Raw genomic sequence first — 25,000 nt, forward strand, 5'->3', positions numbered from 1 at the left:
TCACAGTTTCCACAAAAATATGAACTGTTTTGAACATTGATATTAATCAGAAATATTTCTCGAGCATCAAATCATCATATTAGAATGATTTGTGAAGGATCATGTGACACTGAAGACTGGAGTTATGATGCTGAACACTCAGCTTTGATCACAGGAATAAATTACACTTTATTATATATTCACATAGAAAAAGCTGATTTAAATTATAAAAATATTTCACATTTTTTACAGTATTTTTAATCAAAATAAATGTGTTTTTGGTGAGTCTATACAGTACATCAAACTATTATATTTCTAAAAGCATTGAAATCGAGAGCGAGTGACTGATGGAAACACCTGTGCAATAATCTAATAAGAGCGAGATGGAGTGATGTTCATGATGACACATTTCCCCCTCGTCTCTCTCTCTCTCTCTGTGTGTGTGTGTGTGTGTGTGTGTGTTAATTATCACGGAGACGTTACGCTAGATGACAGTAATTGTGTTGTGTACACTAACAGACACGCAATCAATACCCTCATTATAATACAGCGCAAACACGAGGGCTGGTCTCGAAGCGTGTGTGTGTGTATAGCTTGTTTTCATCATTAGGCAATGGCGTTCCTGAGAGCCGTGTGTGTGTGTGTGTGTGAGGGAATCATGTTTGGGTTCTCCAGGAAGGCGAGCGAAAGGTTTCATGTTGAGTTTTTCTCCTCGTGAAAATACAAGGAGTTTGTAAATGTAGTGGTTCTGTTTCCCAGAGTAGCTCATCAGGCGTCTGGCCTATTTTAGCGTGCCTGGTCATTTACATTCATATTTACGCCTTTATATAATCAGACGGTATAAATATGAGACTTTATGAGCCGAGAAATAAAAAAAATAACAGGCTTTTCTTGTCCAAAATCATTTTTCCACACATATTTCTTGTGTGCTCTGCCTCCTTTTATATCAGCTGTGAAAACTTTAGTATAGTTTTCAAGACATAAACGGAGCAGTCAAACTTTTTATAGAGGCTATATTTACATTTTTATTTCTAATGCCTTACGTGAGCTCATAAATGCATACGCATATACTCTAAATTCATTGCAAATGTTTTGTCGTGTTGCACATATTAATGTATTTTGTTGCTCTCTGGGTAAAAAAAAAAAAAAAAGAGAGAGTTTCCTTCATAAGTTGCATATGTTTGTGTCTGTGCTGTTGAAACATGATGCTTTTTATACAGATTTTTGCTGATATTTTCAGATTTTTGCCCCTTTTATTCCTTTTTTAAAATGGTGTGTAATAGAGATGTTTGTGGATGTACAAGGTCTGCAAAAGTTATTGTGTCCCAAAAGAAAGAAGTGATTCTGAACTGAAACGAGTCGTCAGTAATTCCAGTCTCACTTCCTACATAGGCGTGTAACTAATTTGCATAATGCCAGCCTGTGGTTTTGATTGGCTGAGCAGCGTCTCTTAGCTCCGCCCTCAAACACTGTAGTTTATCTGAGACTGGAAGAGTTTGGTTCGTGTTGTTCATGTTGTTCGACGCTGTTTTCTGAGATTGATACGGTAAAACCCACGCCATCGTTACTGTTCGTATCACTGAGATCAAGAGCTGAGATTCAGATATGATAATGAGCGTTTGCTTTCTGACCAATCAGAGCAGAGCAGCTCTCAGAGAGGCAGGGCTTAGAGAGACTGAAGCGTTTCAGACACTGACAGAAAAGAGCTGATGCTGCACTGGAGATTATGAGGACATTAAAGTGTTTTTGACCTTAGATGCGTGTAAACCTGTTGTAGGAGACTCTAAAATAACATTAGGAGCCTTTAAAATAGCATTAAGATGGAGTAATGAGCTCATGGGTGTGATGTTATAAGTTTTGACTGCTCTCTTCAAAGTACTCTTAAATCATTTAGGGCCCTTCTTTAAGCCCTCTTTGGATAGTAAAGCTGTGTTTTGGTTTCTTAAAGAGGGCCCTTTAACAGTCTTGATGTTGTTTCAGGCTCTACTAGAACAGGTTTTCCTGCTTGAATGTTGATTATTTTCCTCATATTCTCCATTGTTGCGGCTCCTCTCTTCCCAGTCTGTCAGTAACGCTCTGTTTAGTTCCTGTCTCTATGAAGCCCCTCCTTCTGAAAAGCACACTGTGCTCTGATTGGTTGGCTGGATCAGTGTGTTGTGATTGGTCGAGCGCCTCGAGTGTGTTTGGGAAATGTCCCGCCCCTTCCCATAACCGCACACTACTAACTAACTCAGCCAGGCCTCGCCCCTTTATTCTGCGCATGAATTATTATAATGAGGAATATTGTGACGTGTTCGTTCCCGGAAGAAACTCAAGACTACAATGGAGGCGTTTCAGGAGTTCAGAAACACTGACACTGATATGGAGAAGAACTGTGTGACTTTGCAGAGCTTTTTCATGATCAAACAGCAACATTACACACTGAAGAAAGATAAAGATGTGACGAAAGTAGAAAAGCTCCTCTTTAAACTGTGATGTTTGTGTTCTCTCATCAGGCTCTGACCACCGGCAGCATCCCGGGCTTCATAGACGTGGTGATGAACCTGAACTCTCCGGCTCTGCTGGAGGATAACCTCATCTGGCAGGCCAAGAGCGCCGGCAAACGCATCATCTTCTACGGCGACGACACGTGGGTTCGGCTCTTTCCCAAACACTTCATGGAGCACGACGGCACCACCTCGTTTTTCGTGTCCGACTACACCGAGGTGAGAGAGGAGCAGAACTCAAAAGTGTGTGTCGTATTCATGGATTTCATCCGGTCCCTTTCCACAGGTGTATTAATCAAGCACAATGCAGTCCTCATTCATAATCTAGGTGCTTGATTTTATACACCTGTGGAAAGGGACCTGATGAAACCCATGAATAGAGTCACGTTTAGCATGTGGTGCTCTTCGGTCGTTTGTGACCGAAAATTTTTACATTTGGTTTTATTTAATTTTTTTTACTTCATAGGAATGGAATTCATACGAAACTTGGTAAAGGGTTTGGCACTTACTGTGTGAACACACAAAAATTCATGAACAGGTTAAACAGTCCTGATAAAAATAGTCACACTTGTGCTCCTCGCGGTCAGAAATGAGCGCATTAGTACGGTGGCCGAGAAGGGTTACAACACAAACAAACGCCACAACAACTACATATTCAGAAAACACATACAAACGCCACAACAACTACATATTCAGAAAACAACTTCGTCGATTTCACATCACGTACGCTGCAAATATTCACAGCACGAGCAAATAGGGAAACGAACTGCAAACTGCAAAGACACAACGGAAATGTTTCCAGGGGGACCATAATCAGTGACGGCTACAAGAGGTAAGTGTTTCTCTTTTATTATGACAGACTTGTCGATGTGCTCTGATACCGAAGTGGTTTTGTGTGTTTTCAACATATTAAGTTATTGTCCCCATAACTTATTAGTCCACGCAGATAATTGTTAAACGTTCTGCCAACGTTGTTAGCTGGCTAGCTCGCTTCTGGTCACTAAATAGATGCATTACCGGCGTTTGTACATTGTTGTCCTGATATCTGAACTATTTATTTATTTTTCAGATTGAAATGTTCTGTCCGTTTTGTGCTGCAAACCACTTCGGTATCAGAGCACATCGACAAGTCTGTCATAATAAAAGAGAAACACCAGAGAATGTCTAATAAGGCCGTAGACGGGCTCTGGAAACACTTACCTCTTGTAGCCGTCACTGATTATGGTCCCCCTGGAAACATTTCCGTTGTGTCTTTGCAGTTTGCAGTTCGTTTCCCTATTTGCTCGTGCTGTGAATATTTGCAGCGTACGTGATGTGAAATCGACGAAGTTGTTTTCTGAATATGTAGTTGTTGTGGCGTTTGTATGCGTTTTCTGAATATGTAGTTGTTGTGGCGTTTGTTTGTGTTGTGACCCTTCTCGGCCACCGTACATTAGAAATGAATGAGACGAAATTCCTCCAGTGGAAGCGGTTGGTACTGCAGCCGAACACACTCTCACTAAAAGCTCATTTTTTGACATATTAAGCTCCAATTTTGAACACAATATTTTATATTTCATATACAAAATTTAAATAGTATTTATTTTAACAATAAATGTAAAATTCAGTAAAAAAATTCAGTTCACTTTTTAAAACTTTTTTCACTTCAGCAATAATCTGCCAAGTGTCGTCTTTGAAAATAAATCAAACTTCAGTCTGTTGCTCTAAAGCATTCAAGATTTACGACAGTTTAAGTTGGAGATTTAATTTTCAGGTCTATGCTCAAAAAGTGAATAAATGGATTATAAGTACAGCGTAAATATAATTTAGTGCCATAAAATACCCTAAAAATACAAAATATTAAATAAAAAACATTATCGAACTAAAATATAGTACATACATTTAATTGAAATAAAAAAATAAGTTTTGGTCGTTTTTGACAGACACGCGAAGAGCACCAGATGGTTAACGAATTTCACAATAAAATTTTTTCAAGGGGTCATGATTCCTCAACCTTACAAGCTTATGTTGGTTTTTGACTGAGTCTAAAGCCCTATTCGGACGGGACTAGTGTAACATGTAGAGGAGGGGTAAAGTAATAATTACCAGAGCTTCACTGTGACTTTAGTCCTGTCTGAATGTGCATCTCAGTGATGATGACGGACAATGTCAGTAAAGATTACAGCGACTTTTACCTTCAGTAAAAAGGTTTTTCAATAAAAAAATGACCCTAGGTAATACTGATCCCGTGCGAATACACCCGCTGTAAATATGTACGTAAATATTCTGTCATTTCCTGTTTAAAAGTAGTTTTCCGCGTTTTTTCAAGTATGGAGACGCTTCTAGATGCTGGAACGAGTCTGTGGCAAAACTCAAGTGTTTCACACACACCATTCAGATCAGAGAGAAGATCGACAGCTCTTGTTAGAGGCACGAAACATCTTTTAGCGTTAGTGTCTATTACCAATACAATCCGATCTGAAGTTAATTAATACAGGGTTCGTACGGTCATGAAAAACCTGGAAAAGTCATGGATTTTTAAAATGGCAATTTCCAGGCCTGGAAAAGTTTTGGAAAATGAATAAACTCATAAAGTTTTGGAAAAGTCATGGAAATTTGTTTTTCAAAATATCTGTGTACTTGAATTTGTTTAATTAATAAAATTGGGGAAACAAATTGCAATACTTTTTTCGTTTTACTGTGCGTTCACACCGGACGCGAATAGCGCGTCAAATTCGCGCCTGACGTGTCTAGAAATTTACGCGCGTCAGAGGCGAAATGACGCGTTTCCATTAACTAAAAGCGCTGAAACGGACATGAAAGGGGACCCATTTCTTTTGGCCCATCTAGTTTTAGTCGCTGTCCTCAGTGCCGCAGAAAAGCGCTGAAACGGACATGAAGGGGAACTCATTCAGCGCTTTTCTACGGCACTGAGGACTTGTGTTGCTGTCATCAGCTCAGTGCTTCAAATTAAAATAAGCTGCTTTGCATTTTCATATAGCTTCGTATGTGCCTTTCCATTACAGATTTGAGCAAAACTTTTTTTTTCTTCTAAATATCGATAAATAACTATTGCAAAAGGATGGCGTTTCCATTAACCGACTAAAACTTTTTTTTTTTTTTCGATCAGTCATTCCAAAAATCATGGCAACGGAGGACGTTAGTAGGTTTATATCTCACCCACCGCCCTACAAATTATTATTATTAATGTCTTATCCAAGTATTAATGTCAGGGAAAGACCCTTATGCGAACGGCACATAGGCTATATGCTAAGTTTCTTCATGTTTCTCCCTTGATTGTGGCATTTCTTTGAGAGTAGGCTATCCCTGTATTGTTTCTTTTATGAATTTAATAAGGAACCCTGGCTTTCATGTATTCTTTCTGTCCAAAAGGTCCGTGTTCTTTTGTGTCCACTCGTTTTTCCTTTAACCCCCAAATGAAAAACGAAAAATGAAGGGTTGTTGTAAGTAGGCTATTTTTAAAACGCAAAGTTGAACGCCAACATTTAAATTTGAACTGTAGGCTACACCAAATGCTGTGCGAAAAAGAAAAAAATATCGACAAATTTTCTGATTTTTGTTTATGACTTTTTGCCTCTTTGTTAAACATTTAAAATATATATGATTTTTTTCTTTAAAAAAATTTATTTGGTCTTTTATTTTCCGTGTTCACATTTATGAGGAAAAAACAATGTTACGTGACCGTTCTCCATTACGGTAATGAGTCCTCTGAGAGCGGCACTAAAAGACTTTAAAACTTACACAGAGACCTCAAACAGAAAGCACAAAGCCTTCCTAAACGAATTTCGTTTTGTATTAATTGTATCTTGATTTTAAAATGTTTCATTAACCAATTGCTTAATAGCCTAAATAAAAAGTAAATAGCAGAAAATAGATAATCACGACACAGAGGCGCCGGAGTGAACTGGATCATCCATGAACCGAAACTCAGCGTAAAAGGTAGCCTACTCGCCTCACAGACCTAAACAAAACTGAAATAGGCCTATATCTATTATCTACAGAAATATCTACTTTTAAACAGAACAATTCAAAACAAAATAAAACGATGTAGCCTAATCCGTATGAAATGTGCATTTCTCTCCGGCGTGTTCACTACTAAGAAGATCGCGAGTCAGTCAACTTCGTCTTTGCAGTCGAAACAGAAAATACTTGTTTATTAATAAACAATTAAAATTGAGAGAGAGAGAGAATATAAGATTAGTTTGACTAATTTTGAGGACTTCTAATGATCTGTTAACAATCTCGTTTTTTTTTTATTTTTTTTTTTATGGCGTTTATCGCATTTTGGAAAAGAGCTCTTCAAGCACATTTAGATTTTTCATCCGCTACTAACGTTACCCGCCCACAAGGAGTTAATTAACATGTATACACAGATGTTTTATGGAAAACTATGTCATGAATATTTACCTTTAAGTCATGGAAAAGTCTTGGAAAAGTCATGGAAATTTAATGGTAAAAATGTGTACGAACCCTGTTAATACATCGTTCAACCGGACATAACTGTTTTATATATATAAATATAGGTTATATGTGTTTGCGCACGTGATATTAGGAAGCAGCGTAACACACACATGACGACAGGAGTGACGGCGGTGTGTAAATCGAGTTACTCTCACACTTCTGCTAGTTTTACTGAGATCTCTTATCTTGTGCGAATTGGCCATTAATATTACAGACGTCCTGTGGTAAAATTACATCACTCCATCTACCCTTGTAAAGTTAATCCCGTCCGAATAGGGCTTTAAAGTCTTATTTCTTCTCACCCTCTCTCAGATTTTAATCTCTCGGTCTCGTTCCCTCAGGTGGACAATAACGTGACCCGTCACCTGGACGGCACGCTGAAGCGGGACGACTGGGATATTCTGATCCTACATTACCTTGGTCTGGATCACATCGGGCACATCAGCGGACCTCACAGCTCCCTGATAGGACCCAAACTGATGGAGATGGACGACATCATCAAGAAGATTCACTCCTCGCTCATATCAAAGGTGAGTTTCAGTTTCTCTTCAGCATCTCGGATCAGACCGAAAGAAGCGGCGACTTCATGATGCTGTCGGATCTTTTCGGTGCATGTTTGTGTTTCTCTAAAAACCTTCTTTTCTTAAAGGGATAGTTCACCCAAAAATGTATATTAGCCCATGATTTACTCACCCTGAAATCATCCTAGGTGTGTATGACATTCTTCTTTCAGACGAATACAATCAGAGTTATATTAAAAAACGTCCTGGCTCTTCCAAGCTTTATAATGGGAGTGAATGGGTTTTTGTTTTTGGAAGTCCATCAAAGTGCATCTATTCATGATTAAAGTGCATCTATCCATCATAAAAGAGCATCTATTTATGATAAAAGTGCATCTATCCATCATAAAAGTGCATATATTCATGATAAAAGTGCATCTATCCATCATAAAAGTGCATCTATCCATCATAAAAGTGCATCTATTCATGATTAAAGTGCATCCATCCATCCATCATAAAAGTGCATCTATCCATCATAAAAGTGCATCTATCCATCATAAAAGTGCATCTATCCATGATAAAAGTGCATCTATTCATGATAAAAGTGCATCTATCCATCATAAAAGTGCATCTATCCAAAATAAAAGTGCATCTATCCATCATAAAAGTGCATCTATCCATCATAAAAGTGCATCTTTCCATGATAAAAGTGCATCTATTCATGATTAAAGTGCTCCACAGGCTCTGCGGGGGTTCATAAAGGCCTTCTGAAGTGAAGTGATGCGTTTGTGTAAGAAAAATATCCATATTTTAAACTTTATCAACTAAAGTAACTAGCTTCTGGCAGACGGCCAAAAGTCAGCATGAAAATAAAAGCCAATTCAAAATATTAAAGGGGTGGTTTATTGATTTGACTTTTCTAACTTTAGTTAGTGTGTAATGTTGCTGTTTGATCATAAACAACATCTGCAAAGTTACGACGCTCAAAGTTCAAAGCAAAGGGAGATATTTGCTTTTACAGAAATCGCTTTTTAAGGACAACCCTCTGGGGACCAAAAACGCGCCCGCGCGTTTTGCTCGTTTTTTTTTTTAGCAATGAAAAATAAACACAAAATGCTCTGTTAATTTTGATCTTTCATTTTCGTGTAATACATCAATCGATCCTGTTCAGTTTCTATTTTTTTTCTGTATACTCACAATACAAATAAAGTGTTTTGCTTTTTGACAAATAAAGAAAAACTAACATGATGCTATTTCTGCCTTCTCTCTGTCAGTAAACTCCCATTTGAAACGCGTTCGAAAATTATCTATAACTCCGCGAAAATTCAGTCAAACAGGCAAACAGACCCACGGGCATAAAGCTTGAGATCGCAGCTTTTAAATGAAGTAATTTATATAAAAAACAAATATTATCAGCTTCTGTAATCTGTATAAAAAGAGAGCGACTCCAGTCGAGCTCATTAGGAGCCATTCAAAAGTAATTTGACCACGCCCCGGAGAGCGCGTGCTATTCAAACGCAAATTCTGAGAACCATTTCAGTCTGTGAAACGCCCCCACATCAGCTGTAAACAAAGAGGCATAATATAGCCTACCTTATGGAGAAAATTTTCCGTGCTGATATGAGGAGCAGATCCCGCTGAGGAGTGAGGTAGGCTAAGTTATCCTTTCTCAAGTGTTAATGTGGAATAACGTTATGGAATAACGTTGTAGGCTTATGTAAACAAAAAGATGAATCGCGTTTCTATAATATGAATAGCGTTTCTGTGAGATGAATGAAGGGTACATATTTGTAAAGACTGTTTAGCCTAAATATGAATCGCGCGTCTGTGTGTGAAAGAATAAACTGCTTTTACAGTTACAGTTACTGCGTTACAGTCAGGCGAAGTATGAAAGACAACATTTTGTTGACTAGATTTGGGTACAGTTTTTACTGTAGAATATACTGTCACATCAAATAAGCTTTTCTGCTCATATATATAAAATACTATTTTGTCAAAAATAAAGTCATAGACTAAGATGTTCCAATGTTGGCTATATTCAAACTAATGAATACATATGATAAAATGTAGGCCTATAATCTTTTTTTTTTTTTTTTACAAAGAAAGAGTACTTTTTTTGCAGAAATATTGCTGAAATTGTAATTATTGTTGTAATTGTAACCTTTTTAATAAAATAGCAAAACATATTTACAAGATAGATGTAAGCAAAATCTTAAATGGTCAATATAAGTCTTCTTCTAAATATATAGGCTATTTTGTCCTTGCATTGTGGCTCAGTCAGTGTCACACCTGAATGAATGGCTAATTATGCAGAGTCATTATGCAGAGTGGGTGGGACTGGGTAATCTAAGGTGTAAACTACTCCTCCCCCTCGCATATTGGCTTTCCAAGCAAAACCTGTTTTACACCATTTAAATCAATGTATTTTTTTTTGTGAACGATAAAGCAAGACTATTTTCACATAATTTTGAAGCTAGAACTCCAAGAGAAAACATCCATTAGTCAAAAGTCTTGTGGGCACATATTTTGTATGAGTTTTGTGGTCTTATTTCAGCAACTTTCATTTTTATTTTTTTAAATAACCACGCATAAACATTATTCTCTTAAAAATACAAACATCTACATACATGTTGCTCGCATATTATGGTAGGCCTGTTTGTGCTATATAGAGTGAATTTACACCTTTGCCATTAACATGTTTATAAATAACTGAAAAAAGCACAAATGTCAGAGCATGTCAGAACATCTCAAGGGCCCCAAAAACAGCTTGGTCCCCAGAGGGTTAAGGACTACAACAAACGGCTGGTAGAGACTACACCACATTCCTCCCGGGTTAGTGACATCACCAACCCTAGAATTTACATAAACCCCGCCCCCAGAACACGATTTATAGATTATCAAGACAGAATATGCTAATCAATGACTAGAAGATAACAACAAATAAGCTACATAAATTCATCAACTAATCATTCAGAAATGTCCTGTTGCTTCTACATGTTGTCACTTCTTCTTGAGTCTCTCCATCATTTTCTGACTTCGGTTTGAACATAAAAGGCTAAAAGTTTTTGAAATGTTCAGTGCATGTGTGTGTGAGGTAAAAGGACACAAGCTCTTGTAGCTCCGCCCCCTGTGCCGGGAGCAGCAGCTCATTTGCATTTAAAGGGACAGACACAAAACGGTGTGTTTTTGGTCACCCTCAAAAATGGACAACTTTAACATGTTATATAAAAATATCTGTGGGGTATTTTGAGCTAAAACTTCACACACACACTCAGAGACTTATTTAGCATCTTGTGAAAAGGGCAATATACCACCCTTTTAATATTTACAATAATACTAAAATAACACTGGTTTCAACACTAGCAAACCTCCACAGAAATCACGTCTTTTTCAAACATAAAAGTTAGGTTAGTTGGGTTTTTTTGGCAGATGAACAGATGATGTGAATCTCAGTGATGTTTCACGCTGGATTTTACTGTATAAATAGGCCAAACAGTGTTGCGTTCACATTATAGATCTCATAGTTGCCATGGAAACTCTCATATGAGAACTTAAAAACTTTCCAGACACATCAGTCACTCTCATTTCCAGTCATAAACGTTCAATACTCAGGCCTAAAACATCATTGTGTCGACGGTGAATGTAACCTGTAGTTCACGTCAGCGAGTCCGCTCTGGGTAATTGCGTAATTGTGTAATTATGCACATTTATCCGTGTGAGATTCGCCCTGGCTGATTTGCAGAACTACTGTTAGCTCCTAGTTTGGCACAAAATTCAGTCTACTAGAACATGTTTTCCTGCTTGAATGTTGATTATTTTCCTCATATTCTCCATTGTTGCGGCTCCTCTCTTCCCAGTCTGTCAGTAACGCTCTGTTTACTTCCTGTCTCTATGAAGCCCCTCCTTCTGAAAAGCACACTGTGCTCTGATTGGTCGGCTGGAGCAGTGTGTTGTGATTGGTCGAGCGCTTCGAGTGTGTTTGGGAAATGTCCCGGCCCTTACCATAACCACCAGTTTAACACACTACTAACTAACTCAACCAGGCCCCGCCCCTTTATTCTGCGCATTAATTATTAGAATGAGGAATATTGTGATGTGTTCGTTCCCGGAAGAAACTCAAGACTACAATGGAGGCGTTTCAGGAGTTCAGGAACACTGATATAGAGAAGAACCCAGAGCTTTTTCATGCTCTAACAGCAACATTACACACTGGAGAAAGAGGAAATGCACTCATCTTTATTCCGTCACGAGGCCTAAACGCGCCTCTATATTGGTGACATCTGTATAACCAGCTGCGTCCTACTTTAGCCCTGCTGCCGTTATAATATCTGCATGTGAAATCTGTTCCCTCTGCAGGCGAGAGAGTTTAACTCCCTACAGCATCAGAGGAACACATCCACCGCTCATTAATCATCACGCAGATCTTATACAGGTTATACAGAGCGCTGCCTTAAGTAACAATGAATTTTAGAACATGATAAAACGGTGCGTCAGTAACATCCACAGCAAGAACGACTTTCAGGAAATCTCACACTTACCTTGATCTTTCGGGATAAAAGAGCTAAATGTACTATGAGAACAGAAAAAGAGCATTTATAGGGAGTAATAAGTACAGTCAAACCAAAAATTAGTCAGACGCCAGATATAATGTGATATTTTTTTCCTCTATAGTTCATTTGTGTAAGTGAGGAGAGCAAAATAAAGTAAACTGTGAGACATTATACCCAAAAAGTCTTCATACAGTGACTACCAGTAAAATTTACAAAAATTTGGGAGCAAATATTATTCCGACACTTTGAGCTGATCATGTTTTGCTGAAGTGTTTTGTCTTTAATTGCTAATGCTCTTTTTACACACAGACTGAACAGAATGAAGCATTGCTTGGTGATTGGTTGAGCTAAACTGGTATTATCTAATTGTGTAGTTAAATTTAACAGATAGCATAATTCATTTATGAGACAGTCTAATAATGGACATAATATTAATATTATAGTATTATATAATTATATTATATTGTATTATAGTATAATATTATGGACAAAACCAGTGAAATATCAACTGATTTGATAACTCTGAGTTCTTGTCATATTTTATTATTCCATCCATCCATCCGTCCGTCCGTCCGTCCGTCCGTCCGTCCGTCCGTCCATCCGTCCATCCATCTATCCATCCATCCATCCATCCATTTATCCATCCATCCGTCCATCCGTCCATCCATCCATCCATACATCCATCTATCCATCCATCCATCCATTTATCCATCCATCCATCCATCCGTCCATCCGTCCATCCATCCATCCATCCATCTATCCATCCATCCATCCATTTATCCATCCATCCGTCCGTCCGTCCGTCCGTCCGTCCATCCGTCCATCCATCCATCCATCCATCCATCCATCCATCCATTTATCCATCCATCCGTCCATCCGTCCATCCATCCATCCATACATCCTTCTATCCATCCATCCATCCATCCATCCATCCATCCATCCATCCATCCGTCCATCCGTCCATCCGTCCATCCATCCGTCCATCCGTCCATCCGTCCATACATCCATTTATCCATCCATCCATACATTTATCCATCCATCCATACATCCATACATTTATCCATCCATCCATACATCCATTTATCCATCCATCCATCCATCCATCCATCCATCCATCCATTTATCCATCCATCCATACATCCATCTATCCATCCATCCATCCATCCATCCATTTATCCATCCATCCGTCCGTCCGTCCGTCCGTCCGTCCGTCCATCCGTCCATCCATCCATCCATTTATCCATCCATTTATCCATCCATTTATCCATCCATTTATCCATCCATTTATCCATCCATTTATCCATCTATCCATCCATACATACATACATTTATCCATCCATCCATACATACATCCATCCATTTATCCATCCATTTATCCATCCATCCATACATCCATTTATCCATCCATCCATCCATCCATCCATTTATCCGTCCGTCCGTCCGTCCGTCCGTCCATACATCCATCCATCCATCCATCCATCCATCCATCCATCCATCCATCGTTATGGAATTTATAAGTGGAAAAGAAATGACAAATAAAAACAATCAGCAATTAGAATGTATGAAGAGACTCATGTGGTGTTATCGATTTTATGTCGTGTCCATTTCTCTGATAGGTTTCCTCATATTGATCTGAGAGTTGCTTTACACCTGTGGATGGTGGAAGTTGTTTGTCATGTCTGCGATTCCTGCTTTCTCTCGCCCCGAGGACGGCTTTAATTGGGCGTTTTGGGCTGCCATGCAAATTTCGTTGGAAACATTCAGTGGTGACTTTGAATAATGTCGTCTTGCTGATCTTGGAAGCTCAAATACAGCGTGAAATGATGTCTGGGAATACAGTTTCCTGCTCTCAGGGTTTCTCGCCTTAAAACCGGAGTTTCTGTACCCTAGTTGAATTGGAGATTGATTCCTCCCTGATATCTGTGTGAATCGAGCTCCGGGTGGGATTGTGTGCATATGACGGAGGGAAGAGAAGGAGAGTTAGCTAGAGCGAGAGGAAATGAACAGATGAGTTTGGTATCATGTTTTTATGCCTTGGAAAGTTACATATTTGGGCTTCTGTGATGTATTGAACATTTCTTGTTCAATATTTTTCACCATGGTGAAGTCATTTAACATAATTTGGACATAATTTGGTTGCAAAAATAATAATAGGGATAAGAGTAATAAATGCACTAACAAATGTATGGCTCACTGTTAGTTAATGTTAGTTGAACTAATGTGATCTTATTGTAAAGTGTTACCATATTATCTGTAATTATTGTAGAGATTATTATATATATTTGTTGAGTCAAATCTGAACTACGGGTCTTCTTAAAAAATCTTACCATTAGCCCTTTAATAATATTATTAATAATAATATTTTATAATCTTTATGGTCAGTATTGATACTGTTTTATGAGCCCTGTTTTATTTTAGTTTTATTAATGTTAAATTAGCTTTTATTTTTTATATTTTTAGTTTTCATGTCAATCATAATTTTAGTGGCTTTGTTATGTGCTTTTGTCATTTAATTAATTTAGTTAAAAAAAATTCTATTTAGGTTTAATTTATTTTTCTCTTTATTTCAGTTTTAGTTCATTTATTTATTTCCAGTTAATAATTTAAGTGCTTCAACTTTAAATAAGAATTATTTCAGTTTATTGCCAGGCCAACATTTATCATTTTGTTTACTTTTAAATAATATTAAATATTTTATTTAATTTCAGCTTTATTTCAATTAACAGAAATGTTTAAAAAAGTTTTAGTTCATGATAATAACCCTGACCTTTACACAAAACAGTTCTTGCTTCATTTCTGGTTGTGCTTCAAGACTTGCTTGTTTAGTGATGGATTCATAAGTCTGAATCACATCCATAACTCACACGTTCATGTCTTTTTTTCATTGTCTGTTCATTTTGGACCCTGCTGACACACATTGTGTTCTGTTACTCATTCCTCTCTTTCTGTCTTGCCTTCGCTCTCATTACCTGTGAAAAATTGTGCAGGTCCTCGTCCCCTGAGATCAGCGGGTCATTCTTCTCCTCTGCTCTTCTTTAACCAGCACGTTTTCTTTCGATCTGCTCATTTTTCATCCATGTAGAAGCAGAGGAACGTCAGGAGGAGTGGCCTCGACGCGATTAATCGTTCAAAGATCAAGATCTCGATTCAAACACCCACGCGATCTCATTCCTGAATGACAACGATTCACTCATGTCTATTAAACCTTTGACAAAATCAAGAGAGAGCATTTATAGAAACGGCTTTTCAACATCACAGTATCATTATTTCTCTTACAAATATTCATATTATCACACAAATACTGGGATTAAAGTTTATATTTCGAATTTAAACACTGATGTCTACGGTAGCGATCAAAATAGAGCAAAATTAACTTTAAATGAAGATTGTTTTAATTATATTGTTACACCAGTAGGTGTCGACAAGTGACTGTTAAATATTCATTGAATCATTCATTCACTCAAGATATTTGTTTAAAAACGCTGATTCATCCAGCAATAATATAGCGAAGTCTTTATGAGTCATTAAATCATTAATTCAAGAGATTTGTTCAAAAACACTGATTCATCCAGCAATAATAAAGCGAATTTTTTATAAGTGAGTCATTGAATCATTCACTCAAGAGATTTGTTTAAAAACGCTGATTCATCCAGCAATAATATAGCGAAGTCTTTATAAGTGAGTCATTGAATCATTCATTCAAGAGATTTGTTCAAAAACGCAGATTCATCTGGTAATGAAACAAGTGAAGTCTTTATGAGTGAGTCATTGAATCATTCATTCAAGAGATTTGTTCAAAAACACTGATTCATCCAGCAATAATATAGCAAAGTCTTTATAAGTGAGTCATTGAATCATTCATTCAAGAGATTTGTTCAAAAACACTGATTCATCCAGCAATAATATAGCGAAGTCTTTATAAGTGAGTCATTGAATCATTCACTCAAGAGATTTGTTCAAAAACACTGATTCATCCAGCAATAATATAGCGAAGTCTTTATAAGTGAGTCATTGAATCATTCACTCAAGAGATTTGTTCAAAAACACTGATTCATCCAGCAATAATATAGCGAAGTCTTTATAAGTGAGTCATTGAATCATTCACTCAAGAGATTTGTTTAAAAACACTGATTCATCTGGTAATGAAACAAGTGAAGTCTTTATAAGTGAGTCATTGAATCATTCATTCAAGAGATTTGTTCAAAAACGCAGATTCATCTGGTAATGAAACAAGCAAAGACTTTATAAGTGAGTCATTGAATCATTCGTTCAAGAGATTTGTTTAAAAACACTGATTCATCCAGGAATTATATAGCGAAGTCTTTATAAGTGAGTCATTGAATCATTCATTCAAGAGATTTGTTCAAAAACACTGATTCATCTGGTAATGAAACAAGTTGAAGTCTTTATGAGTGAGTGATTGAATCATTCATTCAAGAGATTTGTTCAAAAACACTGATTCATCTGGTAATGAAACAAGTTGAAGTCTTTATGAGTGAGTGATTGAATCATTCATTCAAGAGATTAGTTCAAACACTGATTCATCTGGTAATGAAACAAGTGAAGTCTTTATGAGTGAGTCAATGAATCATTCATTCAAGAGATTTGTTCAAAAACACTGATTCTTCTGGTAATGAAACAAGTGAAGTCTTTGTAAGTGAGTCATTGAATCATTCATTCAAGAGATTTGTTCAAAAACACTGATTCATCCAGCAATAATATAGCAAAGTCTTTATAAGTGAGTCATTGAATCATTCATTCAAAGAGATTTGTTCAAAAACACTGATTCATCCAGCAATAATAAAGCGAATTTTTTATAAGTGAGTCATTGAATCATTCACTCAAGAGATTTGTTTAAAAACGCTGATTCATCCAGCATTAATATAGCGAAGTCTTTATAAGTGAGTCATTGAATCATTCATTCAAGAGATTTGTTCAAAAACGCAGATTCATCTGGTAATGAAACAAGTGAAGTCTTTATGAGTGAGTCATTGAATCATTCATTCAAGAGATTTGTTCAAAAACACTGATTCATCCAGCAATAATATAGCAAAGTCTTTATAAGTGAGTCATTGAATCATTCATTCAAGAGATTTGTTCAAAAACACTGATTCATCTGGTAATGAAACAAGTGAAGTCTTTATGAGTGAGTCATTGAATCATTCATTCAGATTAAAAAAAATAAATAATTTAAAGTAATAAAATATTTTTAAATAGACTGCAGCAATTATCAATTTGTCAGAACCTTTAGTAAATTACATGTAATTTTGTTTAGATGTCTATTCAGAATTGTGTGAGAATGGTGCATGCAAACACCGTTTCTGCTCACTGTATCAGCTGTGATCAGCGCTATACTGCTGCCTTATCATTGTTTAAGAAGGGCAAAGGATCATGGGAAAATGGCCCGTCAGCGTTAGTGCAGCCTTCAGATCCTCCACTAATAGGTAAAGCTAATTTTAAATAAAAAGCTCCACTCATTTTCACAGTTTATGAGTCTCAGGCCTGCAGAGTCTCAGTAATACTGGCCCAAACTACTTTTCCTGCAATTACTGTACAATGAATATTGATTGAAGCTTGTGAGGTTCATAAATGATTATGCCTATTTCTGTTTCACGTATCAACTTGTGAACCGAAGCGGATGTCAAGATGTCCTGCGATTTACTTCGGTCTGTCACTCACACAGAACTATCGTATGAATTTAGAATAAAGTCACATTTTGTGATGCTTTCATGGCTCTTTATTGTCATTTTGCCTTCGTTTCAATTCATTAAAATTCTTCTTCACAAATATATCTTTTTGTATTACAAAAATAAATAAATTTGTATGGCTTTAGAAGGACATGGTAGGAAATAATTAATTTCAGTTTAACTTTTGATCAGCTTTCCCAGATTAAATATGCTTTTAATTTCAAGGTTTTTATAATTTAAAACTGCAGTTTTCTATGTGAATTTCGTGATCAAAGCTGAATTTTCAGCATCATTACTCCAGTCTTCAGTGTCTCATGATCCTTCACAAATCACTCTAATATGTGACCCTGGATCACGTCACCAGTCTCGAGTCGCACGGGTATATCTGTGGCAATAGCCAACAATACATTGTATGGGTCAAAATTATCGATTTTTTAGGATTTATTAGGATTATTAGGATATTATTAGGATATTAAGTTAAGATCATGTTCCATGAAGATATTTTGTACATTTCCTACCGTAAATATATAAAACATGTATTTCTGTGAGTGAATGCTGCACAATCGTGAACATAAATGAACAACTTTAAAGGAGATTTTCTCAATGTTTCTATTTATTTTATTTTTTTGTACCCTCAGATTCCAGATTTTCAAATAGTTGTATCCGGCCAAATATTTATGGAAGAAAAATAATGCCTAATGTTTTTGAAACAAAAAAAGCCTGTTGAATTGCACTACTTGAATAAATATGCATTGCATTAACCATGCTTGCATTTTAATGCATTGTATTTTCAGGGCTTGCATTTCTATGGGCTGAAATTCAACAAGGTTGAATATTTAAGCTGTGAATATTTCAATTATTTCTGAGATGCTTTTGGACCGACGAGATTCGGTTTAACATGTTCATTCTGTGACTTCCTGTTTGTGTTTCTCATGGGTGGACTAAACTGTAGAAACCATCACAACTAATGAGATTTCTCACATATTTCTCTCTCTCTTTTACTCTGCTTGTTTTTCTTTTTTTGTTTCTTTTTCATATCTTTTTTGTATGTTTAATATATTTTCATATTTTTCATAACACTATGCCAGTGTTTCTTACAGTGTTTCTGTTTTGCAAATATTATATATATACTTATATAAAATATACTTAAAAATATACTTTTTATTATTAAACATGTTCATTTATATAATCACATTCACTTATGTTTTAATTAAATTATCATATTAATAATAATAATAATAATAATAATAAATTATATGATATATAATTATAAAACGTATTAATATTTTTGCATTATAATAAAATATCAGTGTTATTATCATAAATTGTCATTATGTAATCACATTCACTTATCATGTTATTATTATTATGAAATGATCATATATTAAAAGCAATTATTATTGTTATTAAAATACATATGTTTATATAACATATTTTTTTATCATTTTTGTTGTTGCATTATAATATAATATAAATAGTATTATTAGAAATGTTCATTCATGTAATCACATTCACTAATCATATACTTCTATACTTAAAATGTCTATGTATCATTATGTATATCTATCTTTAAAAACAATAAATTGATATATGGTTTGGAGATTGATTCGTGCATATCTTTGATGGATTTAAAGACTGGCCGCATCTGTGTGTTCACACACACTGATTCCTCTGTATTATTACATGCAGATCTCTCGTTCGTCTTGTTTTGGGCCGAAGTATGCGGAGGGTAACGGTCATGTTTACCGTTAGATGATTTTATGATTCATAACCTGAGAAAAGCTTGTCCTCCTGCATGAATACTGCAGCGCTGCGAGACCTTGCACGTTCCGCTGAGTTTAAATGGAAATCGCACAGTAATGGACGGCATTGAAAGTCCGTCATTGAGGTGACTGAGCGCTCGCCGTGACCTTTGACCCCTCGTTTCAGACGCCTGTTGACAGAGCCATGTCAAATACTCTCATAACTCTGCCCCAGAGCATCATGGGTGGAGATCCTGACTCAAGGACTTCACTGCTAAACTCTTATAATGATTTAACACTTTAACACTTCAGTGACATTAATGCACTAGATATCATCATCTAACAATGTGGGGATGAGGGGGTGTGGGGATGTGGGGATGTGGGGATGAGGGGATGAGGGGGTGTGGGGATGAGGGGATGAGGGGATGAGGGGATGAGGGGGTGTGGGGATGAGGGGGTGTGGGGATGAGGGGGTGTGGGGATGAGGGGGTGTGGGGATGAGGGGGTGTGGGGATGAGGGGTGTGGGGATGAGGGGGTGTGGGGATGAGGGGGTGTGGGGATGTGGGGGTGTGGGGATGTGAGAATGGGGGTGTGGGGATGTGAGGATGGGGATGTGAGGATGGGGATGAGGGGGTGTGGGGATGAGGGGGTGTGGGGATGAGGGGAAAATAATAATAATAATAATAATAATAATAATAATTTTATTTGTTGGCGCCTTTCAAGACACCCAAGGACACCGTACAGAAAAAATAAACAAGACATTAATACAAGCCCAACAATAATATCAATAGTAAAATCTAAATAATAAGTACGATCTTGATCCTAAAACCATAAAGTCCAGGAAATTAAATTGGAATGATGAAATGTATATAGGATAAGCTAATCTAAACAGATGTGTTTTAAGGTGTGATGTGAATTGATGGAGAGAGTCCAGTTGGCGAATGTGAAGTGGGAGAGAATTCCCGAGACGTGGGGCTGTAGGCTCTAGCCCCCATGGTGCTAAGTCTGAACGTTGGTACAGTTAAAATATCAGCCGTGGAGGAACAAAGTGTTCGAGGAGGATTATAGGGAAGAAGCAGGTCTGAGAGGTATGAGGGGGGCAAGGTCTTGGAGGTTTTTGAAGGTAAGCAGAAGAATTTTGTAGTTGATCCGGTGAGGAACAGGAAGCCAGTGGAGCTGAGTAAGAAGCGGTGTGACGTGGTCAGTTGATCTGGTGCAGGTAATAATCCAAGCTGCCGAGTTCTGAATGGATTGGAGGCGATGGAGAAGTTTATTTGAGGAGCCAATGAGGAGGGCGTTGCAGTATTCATGTGATCAGGGCATGAATAAGGACCTGTGTATTGTTATGGGAGAGGGAGGGGCGGAGTCTAGAGATGTTGCGGAGGGGAAAGTAAGAAGTCCGAGTGATATTGCTGATGTGAGGGCCTAAAGAATGACACCTAGACTTTTGACTTGGGAGGAGGTGGGAATCGGAGAGCCATCAACTGATATAGTAAACGAGTGACTTTTGGAGAGTGTGGCCTTTGAACCAATGAGGAGAACCTCACTTTTATTTCCATTGAGTTTGAGAAGATTGATTGACATCCAGTTGCTAATAGCTTGCAGACAGGAGGTGAGAGTGGAGGGGGGGGAAGAGAGGCGGAGAGATATAGTTGTGTATTGTCGGCGTAACAATGAAAATTGATCCCAAAGGAGCGAGAGGTAATATATAAATGATAAAAAGCAGTGGTCCCAGCACTGAGCTCTGAGGAACACCATGGGTGACTGTTGTAGATTTTGATGTGACATTTTTTTCCCTGAATGAACTGTTTTCTATTATGTAGATATGATCTGAACCAGATTAGTGCATTGTTAGCGATCCCGATGGCAGCCAGACGTTCCAAAAGAATTGTATGAGAGATGGTATCAAAGGTTGCAGTGAGGTCGAGAAGAACCAGAATGGACAAAAGGCCATTGTCAGCTGCAAGTAGGAGATCATTTGTAATTTTTACCAGGGCTGTTTCAGTGCTGTGATTGTGGCGGAAACCAGACTGAAAAGGTTCGTGGAGGTTATTGTTGTGCAGGTGGGCTTGAAGTTGAGTCGCTATAATCCGTTCCAAAAGTTTGGTAATGAATGGGAGGTTGGAGATGGGGCGATAGTTATTTGGGTCATTAGGATCCAAACAAGGTTTCTTCAGAATCGGGGCGACAGAAGCAATTTTGAGAGATGTAGGAACAGTGGAAGTAAGTGGAGAGGAGTTGATTATAGACGTTATGATCGGTAAGATAGAGGGCAGACAGGTTTTAACCATGGATCAAGCAGACCGGAAGAATTCTTGGACGTAGTGATGAGTATAGTGATTTCTTCGACTGATGGAAGCTGGAAAGTTGATAGAATGGAGAATGGTGGAACCCAGTGTGGTAGTCAAGGGTGGACAGTTGTATGCAGAGGCAGAAGATTTCAACTGGTGGTGAATATTGGTCATTTTTGTATAAAACAAATTCCCAAAATGTGTTACACTGAGCTGTGGAGGTGAGGTGATTTCCAGTGTCTACAGGTAAATTGTTGATAGTGAAAAGTAAAGTCCGATTGTTATTTTCATTGGTACTGATAATGTCAGAATAAAAAGAGGATTTAGCAGCAGTCAATGCACTTTTATATGAAAAAAGATAATCAGTATACAGTTTTCTTTGATAGTCTCTCAAGTCGTCGACCCATCATTTTCATATGGGGGATGAAGGGATGAGGGGATGAAGGGTAACGGAGGAGGTAAAAGAGTCCTTCTCTTCATCAGTTTATAAGCTGGAGTTATTCTCCTCCATTAAAGGGCCAGTGTTAAAGATTCTCCTGAGAGAACGAGTCTTCCTGTGCATATAAAAGGAGGATCAGGAGCGTTTCTTTCTGTGGAAACTCCTCAGCTTTGAGTTCTTCTAAACTATTCCCTGCGTCCCATCGCTTGTTTCTCATCTCACTGTCTTCTTAACTTTAACTTTAACTTTATAAAGTTTTATTTTATTTTAAATATTTTGTGGTCAGGCATAGACAACTACAACTAACATTATCATACTCCTCTCTCTCTCTCTCTCTCTCTCTCTCTCTCTCTCTCTCTCTCTCTCTCTCTCCCTCTCCCTCTCCCTCTCCCTCTCCCTCTCCCTCTCCCTCTCTCGCTCTCTTTCTCTCCCTCGCGCTCTCTCTCTCTCTCTCTCTCGCGCTCTCTCTCTCTCTCTCTCTCCATGTCTGTATTTCATTATGAAAGCAATAGGATTTACAAATTGTACATGAGCTTCTTTCTGCGGTGGAACACAAAAGCAGAGCTGAAGAATTATTTGAGTATTATTTAAAGGGGTGGTATAATGCCCTTTTCACAAGATGTAAAATAAGTCTCTGATGTCCCCAGAGTGTGTGTGTGAAGCTTTAGCTCAAAATACCCCACAGATATTTTTATATAGCATGTTAAAATTGTCACTTTTTGAGCGTGAGCAAAAACACACCGTTTTTGTGTCTGTCCCTTTAAATGCAAATGAGCTGCTTCTCCCGACACAGGGGGCGGAGCTTCAAGAGCTGGTGTCCTGAAAATTTCTAAAACTTTTTTGTTTGTTTAAATTTATGTTGCTGATGTAGAGTTAACTATCTTCTAATCATTGATTAGCACAGTCTGTCATGAAAATCTATAAATCTTGTTCCCGGGGGTGGGGTTTATGTAAATTTTAGGGTTTGTGATGTCACTAACCCTGGAGGAATGTGGTGTAGTCTCTACCAGTCGTTTGTTGTAGTTCTTAAAAAGCAATTTCTTTAAAAGCAAATATCTCCCTTTGCTTTGAACTTTGAGCGTTGTAACTTTGAATCATTTTAATATTTCTATATAGCTTTAATAAATGTTTTATGTCAGTCTTAGTTTTTGTGATAGCAGTATTGTAACTTAGAAAATATTTATTTCATTTAGTTGCCAAGGCTAAATGATGTTTAAGTTTATCATTTAATATTTATATTATTTATTTATAAATATTAGATGGAAAAAAAAATTTATTTCATTTTTATTTCAATAAAGTGATTTTTGTTTTTAAATAGTTTTAGTTTTATTCAGGGTTGTTGTTGCAACTAAAACTGAAATCATCATAAATTGTTTGTTACTTGAAATAAAAAAAACAAAAACATTTATTTATTTCAGCCAAGGCAATATTTCCCATTTTCATGTAGTTTAATTTGATGCACTAATATAACTAAAACTAAAACTGAAATACAAATTAATAAAAAATATATAGACAAAAAAAAATCAATCAGTCTTTGACATTGAATAAGTGCATGTGTGAATTCTATTTAGAGAGGAAAGTGGAATTAGAATTAGAATTTCTCCTGTGATGTTCCACAGAAGACAGTGTTTGGGTGAGTAAATAATGGCTGAGCTCCTGCTCTAAAGCGCCTGTAATTCCTCAGGTTTCTCTGAAAGCGTTATTAAACGGCACTCCACGTCTCTCACTCCTGTACCGTTTTCCATTTTCACATTTCCCTCGCTTCCCTCTTCCAGCTCGCTCCTTTTCTCCAACCAAACCGCTCTATCCTGAAGTCAGAAATCACTTAATAATAGTCCGTTTGATTCAGTCACTTCTGAACAAATCACTCAGATAAATTCTCTGTTGCTCTCGTCTCCCGAAACTCCCGGCGGCGGCTTGATGTTGAATTATTTTACAAAAGCTCTTTTTGGTACAATGTCGCCTTTCTTTATTAGTTTTGTTCTGCTTTAAGCTTCCTAGGATTAAATCATGAGGGGAAATGCTCTATTTTCAGTGTGTTTTTATGATGCCGACAGTAAATCCCCTTTTAAAAAACTCTTACGCTGTTCTTTATCTTTAACCCTGTGATATGAACACATGTTACAGCCTGAGACTCCCGATCTCATTAGTGCAGCTCACTTTATGTGTCTACATGGTGTGTTTAATATGCTTTAAGATATAAGTTCATAAGTCGACAGCATTGCTGAGTATTTCCTCCTTAAAACTGCAGTGAACCAAAGACAGTCTCAAAAACACGCTTTGAAATCGCTGGTGTTTCTGATGTCACAAACTACCTTGTAACCAATCAGATCAACGTGTGATCGTCAACCAGTGGATCTCTGAGCTGAGTGAGTGAGTGGAGGCGGGGCTCGTTTGCATATTCATAGAGCCGTGCATACTAAATGAGGCAAGGGTGTCGAGTTACATTCAAGATATTTAAAGGCATGAAGACATTTTTCACAGGAAAACAAACAAACATTCAAATGTCTTTTTGATTATCAAATATGAGTTAAAATTAGGGATGAAATTATTGACCCCCAGGGGGACTTTCAGTACAGACACATTTACTGGAGATGCAAAATGACTTAAGTCTATTTTTCTGAAAGATTTATCAAAATTAAGCGAGTTTATGATTTTATAAAAAAAACTAAAAACTAGAATATTTTCTTAGCCCATTCAAATATTTTTTTTCTTGTTTTATACCTAATTTTGAAAAAATGTAAGGAAAAAAGAAAAATCTCAAATAAATTTCTTAAAACAAGAAAAAATATCTAATTAATGGGGGTAAGAACATTTTGCTCTGGTTTTAATAATAAACACTTTTTTCTGAAATCAAAACTTGC

General features: G+C 37.1%; 1 protein-coding gene and 1 long non-coding RNA gene across 2 annotated transcripts in view; one reads left to right on the forward strand and one right to left on the reverse strand.

Moving 5' to 3' along the window:
- The window catches only part of pigg (phosphatidylinositol glycan anchor biosynthesis class G (EMM blood group)), a 153,066-nt gene that overhangs the window by 20,259 nt on the left and 107,807 nt on the right, over positions 1 to 25,000 (forward strand). Inside the window, exons 3-4 of the mRNA XM_082178698.1 lie at positions 2,475 to 2,684; positions 7,268 to 7,456. Of these exons, the coding sequence (XP_082034824.1) occupies positions 2,475 to 2,684; positions 7,268 to 7,456 (399 nt within the window). The remainder of the gene's footprint in view (positions 1 to 2,474; positions 2,685 to 7,267; positions 7,457 to 25,000) is intronic.
- LOC309504195 lies at positions 7,464 to 12,393 on the reverse strand. The gene is made up of 3 exons (XR_014208004.1): positions 10,223 to 12,393; positions 8,166 to 8,471; positions 7,464 to 8,036 (listed from the first exon to the last, which is right to left on the reverse strand). It is a non-coding gene; the product is annotated as an uncharacterized lncRNA (long non-coding RNA).

Source organism: Leuciscus leuciscus (genome assembly GCF_965113295.1).
Source record: "Leuciscus leuciscus genome assembly, chromosome: 8".
Taxonomy (NCBI): Eukaryota; Metazoa; Chordata; class Actinopteri; order Cypriniformes; family Leuciscidae; genus Leuciscus; species Leuciscus leuciscus.